General features: G+C 30.2%; 1 protein-coding gene across 2 annotated transcripts in view; it reads right to left on the bottom strand.

Annotated features, from left to right (window-relative positions):
• Nucleotides 1-1,531: 1,531 nt before the first annotated feature.
• Nucleotides 1,532-15,443, bottom strand: part of LOC143064396 (uncharacterized) — a 31,511-nt gene continuing 17,599 nt past the window's right edge. Inside the window, exons 1-5 of one of the 2 annotated variants that reach the window (XM_076237202.1) lie at nt 11,340-11,773; nt 6,515-6,667; nt 4,988-5,120; nt 4,201-4,569; nt 1,532-2,124 (exon numbers count right to left, since the gene is read on the bottom strand). In XM_076237202.1, coding sequence (XP_076093317.1) covers nt 1,927-2,124; nt 4,201-4,569; nt 4,988-5,120; nt 6,515-6,667; nt 11,340-11,758 — 1,272 coding nt within the window. In that variant the 5' untranslated portion in view covers nt 11,759-11,773 and the 3' untranslated portion in view covers nt 1,532-1,926. Of the gene's footprint in view, nt 2,125-4,200; nt 4,570-4,987; nt 5,121-6,514; nt 6,668-11,339; nt 11,774-15,443 lie in introns of those variants that run through there. The other variant, XM_076237203.1, reaches the window with a different exon arrangement.

Here is a 15,443-nt window from a genome sequence, read left to right as displayed (position 1 = left end):
TACAATATCAAATATCAGTTTCATAACGGTGACATATATGAAAACTACACTTCAGTTCTTATTTGACAGAAATAGATTTATCGATCGGAATTCAGAGAACTCTCGCATGTTATCAAAAATGTGGAATTCCCTCTGACGTGTTTCTAAATTTATAAAAACACTAAATATAAATACTGCTTAGTTCTGATTTTCCGTGTTGTTAAAAACATGCATAAAAGTCCAGGGAAATATCGAAACGTCATGAAGATTATGAGAAGAACATTATAGGACAGTTGTTTAAATTCAATCCTTTTGTTTTTTATACCATTTAAAGCAAGACAATCTCAAGAATCTGAGATGTTCCTTGATGTTTAGAATAAAACGGTTGACGCGAGGGTATGGCCCTGAGTCAATGGTATATTAAGTCTACAGATTGCTTAAAAGCAATCGTATCACAAAAACCTGGCATTCTGTATGTGTCTGTCCTAAGTGAAGAGTCTGTTAATCAGTGGTTGTCCTCTGTTGCAGAACATCAAAATGATTTTTCTTATATTGTTTACTACATATATCAGGCCATTAATTTTCTATTATGAATTGTTTTATATTTGTCATATCAGAGCCTTTCATAGCCTGCTATGCAGTATGGCCTTTGCTCATGGTTGAAGGACATATGGTGCACTTAAGTTGTTAACTTCTACATTATTTGGTCTCTGGTGGTGAGTAGTCTTATTGGCATTCAAAACACATGTTTCTATTTCTATATTTGGTATTTATAAAACAAACATGTCTTAAATAAAGTAAGTATACATGCCTAACTAAAACAGAGAGATTAATTGGCTGTGAATCATTTTTGTGTCATTTGTTTTGCCTTATAAAATGTGAAAATGGTTTTGTTTAAAGGATTTCTATTGGTTGTATATTGCATTTCCGTAATCCTGATGCCATTTAACAGCTTATGCACAATGTATTCTCTCTGAAATCTAGAATAAAGTTTTAAAACTATTTGATATAATGATCAAATGCATAGTAATATTTATTCAAATATGAAACTTTATTAAGAAAAAAATCCTACAAAAACAAATGAAGTTTGCTTCATGTAAGGGGGTAAAAACAAATAAGATACTGAGATGTGATTTTGGAAGTTACGTTTGACCAAAGTCAATTCACCATTAAATGAGCAACAGTGAACTTATATTGTCAATTAGTACTTCAAAGTGCATCTCTGCACACAATTTGATGAATTAGTATGATTTCTGAACTTAAATTTCACAAAGTCAAAAGTTTTGACTCAAAACAAAATTACAGGGTAGTGAAATTATTTGATGCATCATATATTCATTTACAAAATTACTGCTTGACACTGGTGCTTGAACCAATTTATTGAGAGAAAAACAGTGCATATTTTTTTTTAAAAGCAATTGAACTAGCTAATTATATAAGAGAGCTTAAATTTAAGGTAATTTCTCTTCAAGGTGTATTCCTATTCCATGTATCCCAACTAAGATGATTGCACAATAACCTATTATTGAGATTGAACATTAAGTATAACACATGTCAATTTAACTTTATTACAAAGTAACCAATCCTTTACATGAATGACAATCTCACAGTTCAAGAGGATTAAATGATCAACACAATGAGATATGAATGCCAATGTAAAACCAAAGTCAATGGCCCATGACTTGTAGGTCTCTGTGAGCAAAAGTTGCCTGGATGCTGTTCTTATGTTCAGTTGCATCCCTACACATATTAACATGATTTATACATGTTATATATAGTTATTGAGATAAGATCTCAGATATGTCTTATAAAATAAGCACTAAAACACCAAACTTTGTCAAGGGTTTCTATTTTGTCCTTCCTAAACTTCGTTGAGATGAACTGATCAACTTAGCTTTGGCTTTATGCATGGTGCATTATTTTGTTTTTCAAATTGACTATGTCCTCTCAGCTTGTAGATGAGTTAGCACAACATTTGTCTGATAGTCTGAAAAATACTCTGTATAAAATCTTTCTGTCTTCTGGATAGAATATATCAAATGGTCTTGAATAAGTTATGTTCACTGAATGATCATCAGAAAGTTTACCATTTTGTTTTATTTCATCATAGTCATCTTCTTGTAACTTCAAACAAGTAACAATTATCTAAAATTAAAGGTAAATAAATACATTACTATTGTTATATCTGAAAATATTGTTTGTAAGTTGAGCATGTGCATTATCATTTCTCTGAATATAGTAGCACTTCTGTGATATGTTTGAGTAGCAAAAAATAGCTGTATGACAAAGCTCACACTTTTTTTCTTCAAAAATATTGTTTTTCAAAATTTTCAAGCTTGACCGGGTACCTTTAACCATGACTTACTTTGATTTAATCCACTTCCACCATGTTAACAGATAATGATAAAAGTACATATCAATTTCTCATTAAAATAACTGTCCCCACCATAAATTAAGACATTTTACTGTCAAATCATATAAAATACAGGTGTATTTTAGATGGTGCATTATAATCTCAAAATCCCATATTCATATTTGAAAAAAAAAATAATACACCTATGATTTTTCCTGAACATGCTGAACATCCTTTTTATTAATCAATACCCATAGAAAATATACCTTAATTTAATATGTAGTTTTAGAAACAAGCACTGAATAAATTATATATGGACAACTTTTGGTTTATTTTTCTAATTTGTTTTGGTACATATATACTAGTCTCCATTTCAACCATTATCATGATTATTAAAATTGCCCAAAATATAAATTCCAAGAGTTCTAAAGGACTACATACATGACATATAAAATTATATACCTATCTGAAACTAAAAAAGCAACAAATTACTCATTTTTTTATAAGTTTCAAAATGGAACATTTTTTACATAAAAAAAAAACATTGAAAAAAAATATTTTAGAAAATTTTTATATAGATCTACATGTAGTATGAAATTCAAAACAGTGTAGCTGTGGCCATTGATTGACCCATCAAAATCATCCATTGACTGGGACAATTTACGTGAACGTTTGTCTGTAACAACCACTGTTCATGACGTACCTACGATAGACATTTAAACTGTGGGGTCAACAAAGGTTTCTTAACGCCTTTAATTATAAAATAATTCGAAAAATTAATCAGGAATAACCTTTGTGTTTTGATTTATATAATTGATATAAATCAAAATATCGTATTATTTCTGATTAATTTTTCGAATTACTTTATTTAGGTGTTGAGAACCTTTGGTGACCCCATAGTTTAAGTGTCTTTAAAAAGTACATAGTGAGCATTGGTCGTTACATACAAACGTTCACCTAAATTGTCCCAGTCAATGAATGATTTTAATGTGTCAATCAATGGCCACAGCTACACTGTTTTGAATTTCATACTATCATGTTTCATACACATGATACATGCGATAAGATTTGTGATTATATTACTGTGAAAGTACTTTAATTCGTGGGTATCAATTTTCGTGGTTTGAGCAATATTTACATGTTCGTGGGTTTTTAAATTCGTGGATTTAAGTTTTCTAAAAAAAATAAATGAAAATTAAAGCCTTTAGAAACGAAGGTTACAAATAGTCTAGATTGAAGGAAATTGCAAAATAAACATTGACCCGTGTAAATCGTAGTGATAACACTTATTAACCCATGATAAAGTGATCAACAGATTAAAAACCATCAAAGGTGTTAATTAGGCCATAAACATGTCACCTAAAGAATACAGTAACATAAACAAATGCTATATACGTATCTTGAATTGTCAAATAATTCTTCAAATTAATGTACGAGAACTATGAGGCTATAAAATGAACACTTTATCATACTAGCATATCAATACCGGAAAACTGACTTTCATCGATCAAAAATATTTTTTATGAGAATTAAAAGATAAAAAATTGTAGTTTAGGTTATTAAAGATTAAATGGGTATAATCCTGCATGCGGTTGTAGTTCTGTGACTGCTATTAAAGTGTTCTCAGATTTGGTGTTATTCAATATATATTCTCTAGATCATATCAATAGTCTAACCTACCGATGGGGATCTTTCCATGTCTTGATTTGGACAATGGTTGTTTTATTTCGTTGGACAGTTAAATTCGTGGATAAAGTCATCCACGAAAACCACGAAAATTGGTACCCCACGAATAAAAGTACTTTCACAGTAATAAATATATCATTTGTACATGTACTACACTTCATATGACTATAACTCTAAAATACCTTTGTTCCATGTACAATCATTCCTATAACATAGGGACGGGTAGCAACAGTTTCATATTCTGCCAAGAGTTCTCCACCATGTTCTCCTAGTATTGTTGGATCAAGTGTGTGTATATTGAAATCACTCATTCTTGAAGAAGAACCAAGGTCTGTATTTTCTGTGGAGCTAACAGTTGATGAAACTGCTGTAGTGGTTGAGAACTGACAACTTCTCATCACTGATGATGTTGAAGTTGTATTATTTACTGTATGGATGACGGATGGCTCTCTATGATCTGATGTTGCACATTGATCTTCTATTGAGTTTACAGTTTGATTAGATTTTGGACAATTTTCACCATTGCATTTAAAGTTGCTCATCTTTTTTACCTATCAAAATGAAATTGTGCAAAATTTAGTTCATTTGGTAAACATTAATATTTCTACTTGTTAACTTTTGGAGGAGAAATATTTCAAGGAATATGTCCTATTGGTGGCATTATCTTCACTGCAGCTAAGTTAAAAAAGTTTGTTGCTCTAACCGGCTCCATGGAGGGGTATATAAATAAACATGCCAAAATCTTTACAAAAAACTTCCTCAGTTATGCATTGAAATTGCAATATTCATGAGAAAAAAGTTAAATGTAAAATATTTTACAGACTATATTTTGTAATTTGTTTTAACCCCCATTCCACTTGATAATGGTATGTGAAATGATATCATTGCCACATGTCAATGATTAATTTACTTAATTACATGTATCAAATGCTCAAAGAATCTATATCATCCAAAATTTTCAGAACTTACCTTAACAACAGAAACAACAGCTACTGTTTGAAAGGGCAGATCTCTTAAATCTATTAAACTGTAACGGATATCAGGAACAGATGAAACCATTGTGTCACCAACTCTAAAAAACCTTTGTTTTGAACCACCAGAACTAAAAAATAAATCAGAGGTCTATCAGTGCTGTGAAACAATTGATATAATATCAATATTCATAAATCATGTTAATCATGTAAATGTAAATTAACTGCATGTCATTTCTTTGCAAATGTTAATTTAATTCAACATGCTCAAAACATTTGTTGCTTCGCATCACTGTGCACAGCTATTAGTTTCAGTTGACATACACGCCATCTTGAATTAATTACTTATCACATGATATATTCTGATTGGTTGCATTATGATGCAGCTGAGATACAGCAACCACTTTAGTATTGCCTTAAATGAGATAAAGAATTAACGACTTTACGTCCTGAACAAGACATCAAATGCCAGAAAATTAACTATGTGTATTTCAGTTCTGATCAACTGTCATTAATTCGTGTTCGTTTTATTATGTACATACTTCACAGATGCATTCCATATTGAAATATCAATTATTAATACATGTTTATTTGCCTTGTTACTCTTCAACTTGCACAATTTGCTTTCTTTCAATGTTCCTATACAATGTTAACAAAAATGCATTATCTGTATTTTATAACTTTTGACAATCTACATGTAGGTACCGGTACACCTCCAGAGAGGCACACCTCAGGCAAGAGACTTGAAAAGTCGTGTCTATTTATAATTTTTTTAATTTTCAACAAGTAATTTATAATTTTTAAAAGCATGGGTGTATAACACACACTCTTAAAAACTTTACAATGGAGAAAAAAAGACTTTTCTTCTATCATGTCTATATCCAGACAATAACATTAGCAAACAAAGGGGTAACTTCCATGAGCATGATGAGGACATCATTACAAGAGAAAACATCAATAGCATAATATAAAAAAAACACATAACAAATCACTTACAAACCAACCGCGCCACAACAAAGTTACTCAGAATTGTCATAAATCACGGGCTTACCACAGCCCTATCCAAAAATCCTGGGGAGAACACTGACAGTACATCCATTTTATATCAATCAATATCTAAATATACCACATTTTCAATACTAATTCAACAACCACATGCATACACACATATCAACTTAAATTAGGAAAGAGTGACCTGAGAGTTATTTTCATGTTAAGAAGCACTTATTTTATCAGCTCTTCATGCACTTGGTATTCAGTTTATAATTCAGAGAATAAAGGGTTGATAATTCTGTGGTTCTTTTGCCTAAAACAGGATTCAGATATGCAGAGAATTGCACAATGTTAAACAAAATAGTTTTGTTTTGTTTTGACTGCTTTATACTTCCAGCTGTACTGTAATATTGATCATGTTGATACTTTAAAAATTATTTCAAATGAAAACTTTCAAAACAAGATTGAAAACAGGAATCCCCATTCATAAAATCATGATAACGTTTCTTTGGAAATTTACTTTCATACTTACTCAGAAATCATACAAAACATCTCTCCAAATTTTAACATCAATTCTGTGAAGAACTGCTCATCATAATTATTGCCTTTTAATGTTCTAACAACAAATTCTCTAACTCGAAGAATGAAGTGGACTGCTGCTGCATATATCAATGGAATATTTTCTCTATAAATAACAATATAATAATAATGGAATTAAATCATTTTTGTTTTTTGCGATTTATGAAATTTACAGTTTTATACATAGTACTAAAACCATTTTGTATATTGTACATAAATATGTAGGCAGTGGTATGTACAACATGTACATTGTACATCAATTCATGTTATAATATAGTATCAAATATAAAATGCAAATACATCAGAATTTAAAGCAAAACTATTACCAAACATATACATTTATATATATATATATAAAACGTCTGAATAGTAGTCAACGATTTTCCCCACGAGGGCGCTGGATCGTTACGAGTAACGATACATGTACACAATAAATAAATTATATAAACGCCTAAAAAAGTGTACACAACAACTCCAAATACAAAAAAAGGTAACTATAAATGTAATTATTTATAAATATTTCGGATAACAGATATCCTTCCTCAGTTAGATTCTGATGTTAAATGAATCATCTTTAAGTCTTCTTAGATAAAACTATTACAATACCTATGTCATGTTTAACAAATTTTTAGAATGGTGCAAGCGTCTTAACTGATGTTGGGTTTGACATTTTTTATTGTATAAATTTCAAGATTGTAATAGTTTTATCTAAGAAGACTGAAAGATGATTCATTTAACATCAGAATCTGACTGAGGAAGGATATCTGTTATCCGAAATATTTATAAATAATTACATTTATAGTTACGTTTTTTTGTATTTGGAGTTGTTGTGTACACTTTTTTAGGCGTTTATATATATATTCATTGCTGGTGATCCCATGGATAAATCTGTTGTAGAGTTGTCTCTGACTCAGACGTACATGTACTTATGAATATAATTATTTTCTGTGACTGTATCTTGCATTAATTTGAAGGATCCTTTACTATAAATAATTGAGCTGATCTGTAACAATAACATCTCCATGCCTTATATATCATGTACTGTATTACGACGCTAGATTAAAACTGACGAGGAAAGGTAACACACGGCCACCGAAAGCTTTATTTTTGTGAAGCCAAGGTGGTTGTGTGGTCTAGCGCACTGTATACAGTGCAGGCGATTTGGTGTCCCGATATCTCAGTAGCATGGGTTCGAATCCCGGCGAGGGAAGAACAAAAAATTTGCAAAAGCAAATTTACAGATCTAATATTGTTGAGTTGATGTTTAGACGAGTCATTTATATATATATATATGTCGAAAGATACTGCAGACAAACACCATTTGAGATTTTTGCGGGTTGACTTATCCCTCTATATATATGATATATATAAGTTGACAGGCAAAAATCTCAAATGGTGTTTGTCAGTAACTTTGACATACATGACATATTTTCTAAGTGAAAACAATTAAAATAGAGGTTTACTAAAAATAAAACAAAATTAAACTACTTGGCTGGTCATTTGGGGTACACCCACTTAAAGGCACGAATACGGGTCTGTTTGCGCCCAATCATGTTCACAGCCCATTCACATTCGCCCCCTTTCTCTTTCTCACCCTACACCTTCGCACCAAAAGTCTGTTCGCATCCTACAGGTTCGAGCCCAATTTCTATTGGTTTTGTGTTTGATAACTTGTAATTGAGTTATGGTAAGTGTATTGCTGTAAATATATTTTTTTTTTCACTGTTTCTAAATAAAGTAAGATTCTGACAACCAGTATTTTATTTTTTTGTGTTGAATAATTCCTAATCATGTTTTGGTTACTGTATTGCTATACATATTTCTTTTTTTACTGTGTATACATCTTGTATGTTACAGGGAATTTGTAAAACCAGGGATTTTGTAAAAATCACTGGACTATTTAGTGATTTTGTAAACTCACTAACAGTTTCAGTGGTTTTGTAAAATCCCTGAAATTGTTAGGCATTTTACAAAATAACTGAAAATAGGGCTAGGGATTTTGGAAAAATCCCTGTTACAATTAAGTATAACATGCTTTTAGAAATGTGTTTTTCATAATATAAAAGTAGACTAATGATCACTAATGATTTTGAAATATATTTGTTTAATAAACACTGTGAGCTAGAACTTGTGTATAATGATATTATTTTTATGTATCAATTTTCATGCAATCCCTGATTTCACAAATTCCCTGTAACATATAAATACATTGTAAATACCAATTAGCAGTAATGCAGTAATCATATATAATTTAAAACATTTAATAAAATTAATAATCAAATTAATAATAAAATAATTCCACAAATTGTATTCCAGAAAATAGAGTTATTTGATACATCGTATATACACTGTAACGCATAAAAAATATCTAATAATCCAACTGAAATTCTAATAAACATTGGGCGCAAACGTGTAGGGTGCAAACGGACTTCAGGGGCAAACATGTGAGGTGTGAACATGTAGGATGCAAACTTGTATTGGGAGCTAACAGGCCTGAAACCTTCATCATCCCAGGTTCAATACAATTTCATCACCTGACAAAATACAAAGTTTTTTATTGTCAATTATGACGCCCAATAATTTGAGCAGTACAATTAAGTTCAATTTCATACAAGTGATTACATATTGATTACATTGATTATTTAACAATTAAACAAAGTCAAGTCTTTTTCAACCAAATAAATTTTGCAGAAAAGATATATATATATATAGTTTTACAATATAGTATAGATGGACAAACTACCGGTGACTAAACTGTATCTAGAATTAATTTTCTCTCTTTGAATAAAGTACACAATAACTATAAACTTACTTTTTTAATTATAACATTATCCTCAGATGACATTAACCATATTAATTTTGATTTATTTGGGAGGCTTTTAAAGTTTTTGTTAACCTTATTTAAGTAATCTATATATTCAGATCTTTTATTTTCTAAAACAGGACACTGAAGAAGAAAATGAATTTCATCTTCAACTTCAGTGTTACATAATTTACATATTCTATCCTCCACTCGAAGCCCCACATATCTGCCTCTTTCAATTTCTAATTTATGTGCACTGACTCTGAACTTAGTGAGCAGTCGCCTTTCATCCTCATTTAAAATTAATAAGTACTTTTCCATATAAATATTTTCTTTAAATAATCTGTAAGTTCTTAGTTTATTTTCATGCTGTTTATTTTGTCTATCATTGTAAAGTTCAGATTTCCAGATACAAGAATATTTCTGTTTTAATTTCCGGTAAATTAGTGATTTTAAATCCATCTTTGAATTTTTAACAAGTTTAAGATCTATATCAAGATATTTCATAAGAATAGCAATACAACTATACCAACTATTTTTGTTTAAACTATTTAGTGATCTAGAGACATTCAGGGCTTCAGAGAGAAGGATATCATCAGACTTTAATATATATTTATAATATCTAAACATATTTAAAATTACTTCAAGAAATAAGGGATATCTTCCCATTTCACCCAATACAGCTATATTTGTAGATTTTTTACCTAAACTCAAAGAAAATTTACAGAATTTGACATGAATACTTTCTTGTTTCATGTCCTTGCATAGTTTAAAAAGATTATGTTCATATTTATTTAGTTTATTTATTACTGAAGATCCCCATATTTCACTCCCATATAACAACACAGGTTTCACAGTACATTGTATGACCAATTATATGTGCAAGTGTGTTAATTTTAGGTTTATATAAGTTAAAACTTTTTTTATATTTAAATAAAGCTTTCAATCCCCTTTTATATAAATCATCTTTAGCCTCTGTAAAGCTTCCACTTGCACTCACATAAATTCCTAAATATTTATAGCCCCTAGCCCTTTCAATAGGTATATTATTAATATTAAATATTTTTTCATCTAGTTTTCCTGTTTTATTAAAAACTACTGATTTAGTTTTCTTTATATTTATTTGGAGTCCCCATTTATCACAGTAATTATATAGTTTATCAATACACCTCTGTAGACCATCAGCTGTTTCTGACATTAATACTAAGTCATCTGCATACAATAAGCAATTAAGCTGTAAGGAATTTAAAATACAGGTCTCATCAAAAGAGTCAAGAATATCATTTATAAAAATTTTAAATAAAGTGGGGCTTAAATTATCCCCTTGTTTGACTCCTATGTTAGATGTAAAGTTTTCAGTCATAGAATATTTGTCTACAAAGTTCAATATTATTATACATATCTTTAAGAGTGTTATATAATAAATCACTGACTCCAATATTTCTCAGTTTATAAAAAAGTCCATCATGATTAACAGTATCAAAGGCTCTTCGTAGGTCAACAAAGCATGTAAAGAATTTTTTATTGCCTTGTTGAGTATACTTTTCTATAAGAGTTCTCAAAACTAAATGATGATCACTGGTGCGCTTGCCTTTACAGAAACCAATTTGTTCCGGTTTAATAATATTTCTATATTTGCCAAAAATTTCTCTAAACGAATATTTAAAATTTTCACAAATAACTTGCCTAAACAACTCCCAAAGGTAATTCTTCTATAATTTGAAGGATCATCTTTTGAACCACTTTTAAATAAAGGAACTATATATCCTTTTGCCCAAATTTTGGGAAAATTTCCTGAGTTTAAGATACTATTAACATGACATGACCAGTTATCCACAGTGGCAGGTGATGAATAGTGAGGACCCACTGGCTGCCTAAGAAAAGGGGGGCACTCTGGTCAAGCTTAAGTTATTCCCTATATAATTAACCAATTTTTTTCCAGAAAAGGGGGCTGCCTGTTTATAATACAATGTACCTGGAAACTAATGATCCTGATTCTACAAAAGTAGAGTAATTTAATTTCAACTTATTCAAATTCTGGTCAATTGTTTCAACCATTCTTCTCGCAACGTCAGATCTGTACTCTCGTCTTCTTGACAAATGTTCGTCCTGAGATTCCTCAAATATAATACCATGTTTATTTGTTGATATAGTAAAATCAATGCAGTCTGACAGGTAATTGATCAAACTTTCGCAATCGTCTGAAACGTCTTTACAAATAAACGGGACGCTATCTAAAACTTCTAATGGAGAAGTTAAACTATTTTTTGAATACGAAATACCTAAAGATGTTAATTTTTGTAAATTCCAACACGAAACATTCGTGCGCAAGACCTTGCTTGTACAATTTGAAGTTGGCGCATCAAAGTCATGTTTTCTTTTGAGAGCTGCCATTTTTACTAGGTCCGATACCGTATTCGTTCGCCCCAAATACTGTCGTCCTCATTCTGTCTCGTACGACAAAAGTCAATTCGTTCCAAGTCCGATTCGTTCCAAGCCAGTTCGTTCCAGATTTGGACAATTCGTACCAAGTCAATCGATGGTCAATTCGTTCCAACTAATTTAGTTCAAACAATTTGTCCCAACTTTTAATATATATATTTATAGATAGAGTAGTACTATATGAATAATATTTAATTACAAATTTAGTTAATTGCTTCATATATGAGACAATATCTGAAAAAGTCTAATTTCCATGTCCCTCACTTCACCAGCAATTATTTTTTTATTCAACCATCTTTTTTGAAAATTTTAAGTTTCAGTATAAACTAAATTATATAAGGGAGTTCGCTTCTCAGTTTCAAAGTAATTAACTTTTCAAAACACTAGTTTATAAAGATAGGGGATTAATAAAGGAATCCAAAGAGCAAAAAAAATATATAGGTCACCATGCTTGTTTTCGAGATATTAGCCATTGAAATTTTGGCGGGAAAATATTCTCTCTTGACTTTTCATAGCTTTATCATTGACATGTTGAAGTTCTCAAAAACTGTTAAAAAGTAATCAAAATTTTATAAGACTTTTACAGATGACTTATCATTATACATGTTAAAGATTTACAGAAAGAAAAATGGGGGTCACCGGGCAAATTTTTTCAAAGTATTCAAATGGATAAAACCAGAGGATTCCGAAAATCTGACAAAAAATCTAAAACAGGACAAGCCAGCTTCCATAATGCACCAACTCCTGTCAATTAAACACTCATTCTTATATTTCTTCCAATAAAATATTGTAATTTAAATGTTCAACCCCCCCCCCCCTAAAATCATGTTGTCCCCTGTGTTTTTTTGAAAACTAAATCTTTCAAATAATATCCAAATTAATTAAAGAGGCGTCCGATTCTCACATATATGATATATTATTTAATAAACTTGCCCCTAATTTGTCTTTTTATATTATAACTATAGCATGTAATAAAATTTTGCAAATTTTAAGAGAAAAAAAAATTGTCCCCAGGGATGATTTCCCTCCTGTTACCACTGTTTTTTTTTAACTGTGGAAACGTTTACAAGACCAAGAGTTATTTTCCCATTATGTATTGTGAAGAGCATCATTCCCTGAATGTATTAGTACAAAGAAATAGTTGGAAAGGCGGCCAGGTTTGAAAATTCAAGCCCATCCAAGGTAAGAATTTATAGAAAAATACTTATTGGTGTTCTATCCTGTTATAGCCTTTTTTTTTTACACTTTCTGAGAATATTTTTAAGTGTGCACCACAACATTAAGTGTGTTTTTATATCATCTTTTTAAAAGTTGTATGTCACAGGAAATACACTTACATTTAATGTGATAAAAAGGACAAAAACTATCGCGTTATTCCTTTCTGTTACGTTCTGTCATGTTACCTGATCAAAAGTAACAGCATAACCATCATCAGTAACAGGAAGGATGTTCAAGACAATTTCACTGAAGAATCGAACAGTTAATCTACTATATGCCAACCATTTCATTTAATATAAGTTATCACCACCATATCAAATAAACTTCAAAATAATATACAGTATATTGAATAAAAAAATAGTTTTTTTGCTATTGATAACAGCAGAGAACATTGTGCAATTCTAGTATAGTAGATAGTAACAGAAAGGAATTTATTTTAGGATTTTTCATTACCTAGGCAGATTTTTCATCTTGCAAATACAGTTTCAAAGGATAAATGACATTGTTTGCTGTTATCTTCCAATTTTGACCAATCTAAAATGATTTATTTTTCTTAAACTTTAAAATAAAGCAGAAAAATCCTTTCTGTTACCAACTCTGTCCTGTTACCGTTGTCCTGTTACTCAAGATTCTTTCATGTTACCGACATATCTGACTATATTTAAGTATATTTCTAAACCTTTTGTATTACAAATGCTAAAATCAATAATTGGCATTTGATAAACTATTGCAGGATATACTAGTAAACCACAAATAGTGTCTTAAACTTATTCCTTATTCCCATTAGAAACTGTTTAAAATTGATTCACTTTGGTAACAGGAAAGAACTGGATTTTTTTTGTACCATTTTTTAAATTGCCATTGTTTCCTTATTAAACAATTATTTGAATTACAGACAACAGTTCCTAGATCCCCAATGTGTGTTCTTCGATTTGTGCTATTAAAATACATGGTCTAAAGATTTTTTTTTTGGTTTTTTCTTATTGCCAAAAACTAGACTTTTTCAGATATTGTCTCATATATAAAACTTCAAGAAAAATACAAAAAAAAAAAAATGTTTTCAAAATAAGGGGGTTAACAAGCTCTTCAAAAATAGACAATACACAATAAATTTGTTAATGGAAATGGGGAATGTGCTTTAAAAAAAATCACCAAAGAGCATAAAACAGCAAAAATACCACCAATCATGGGTCTTCAACACAACGAGAGATTACTGCGGCTGGATGCGGGTCAGCCGGTCCCTAACAAAAATTGTACTAGATCAAAAAACACATACAAGGCTAACAAAGGCCAGACGGGCTCCTGACTTAGGAGAGCCACAAAAAATTCGGCAGGGTTTGTGAGATCTTAACCCTCCCCATACCTCTACAAGTAGTACAGTTTGCTAATGGGCTTAATCTTTAAACATACATGTATCTATTGATGTTTCCAGATGTTATCATATTAATGTTAAGATATGTTCATATAATGACATTTGCATTTTTATTCGATAATTTGACAACAAAAAATCTCTAATCGTGATTACTTCAGGACATTGTTTTTAAATCCACATGTAAGTTTTGGGGAATGATACATTTTGTCACAGGCACTTGTCCGTCTGCAAAAACTTTTACGCCTTTATATAATATCCAATAAGGAAAATACTATATCTTATACTTTTAAAGATATCTTATAAACAATACAAGACATCCCATAAAGTATTTGTTCAAAACATATATATATATTTATTAAAAAGATATAAGATATCTTATTATAAACAATACACGATACCTTAATGGGGAAACTTTCTTGTATATATTTTATTAGATATCTGATTAAATTGGTAAGACCATTTGAAATTTGATAATATAAAAACCCTTTAATTTGCTATCTTTAATTCGTCAAATTAAATTTTGTTTTTTGTAGACAATTATGTTTCATCTTTTTAATTGTTTCTCAGGTTTCCTTTCCATTCCGGATCCTAAATAATTTACTAAGCAGTGTTGGATTTTCTGATTCGACTCTTTGCTTGCTATTGTTTCAATATTTCCGTTTTCTTAATTTGCAGTTTTTAAATAGAGTTATGTGTATAATTTATGATTACACATTTATTCTCCGATGGCATCAACCAAATATACATGTATATATAAATTTGTTCTAATCGGACACAAATGTGGACATTTTGAATTCGTTTTCTCATTTCCTAAAATGATACGAAGCCGATTAAATTTGACACTCCTAAATGATTGCCAAACGATATATTATGTAACTGAACATAATATCAAAGATTTTATTTACATAGATATAATATGATGTCGTCAAATTAGTGAAGAAACTGTATCATTCCTACTTCAACGATACGACAATTTTCGACTTCCTGCATCTAAAATAAGCATTTTTACGTTAATTGATACAAAAAGATTTCAAATTATAATTATAC

Source organism: Mytilus galloprovincialis, chromosome 2 (genome assembly GCF_965363235.1).
Source record: "Mytilus galloprovincialis chromosome 2, xbMytGall1.hap1.1, whole genome shotgun sequence".
In the NCBI taxonomy this organism is placed as follows: Eukaryota; Metazoa; Mollusca; class Bivalvia; order Mytilida; family Mytilidae; genus Mytilus; species Mytilus galloprovincialis.
The sequence above is the reverse complement of the archived record's forward strand: the minus strand, read 5'-3'. Positions and strand labels throughout refer to the sequence as shown.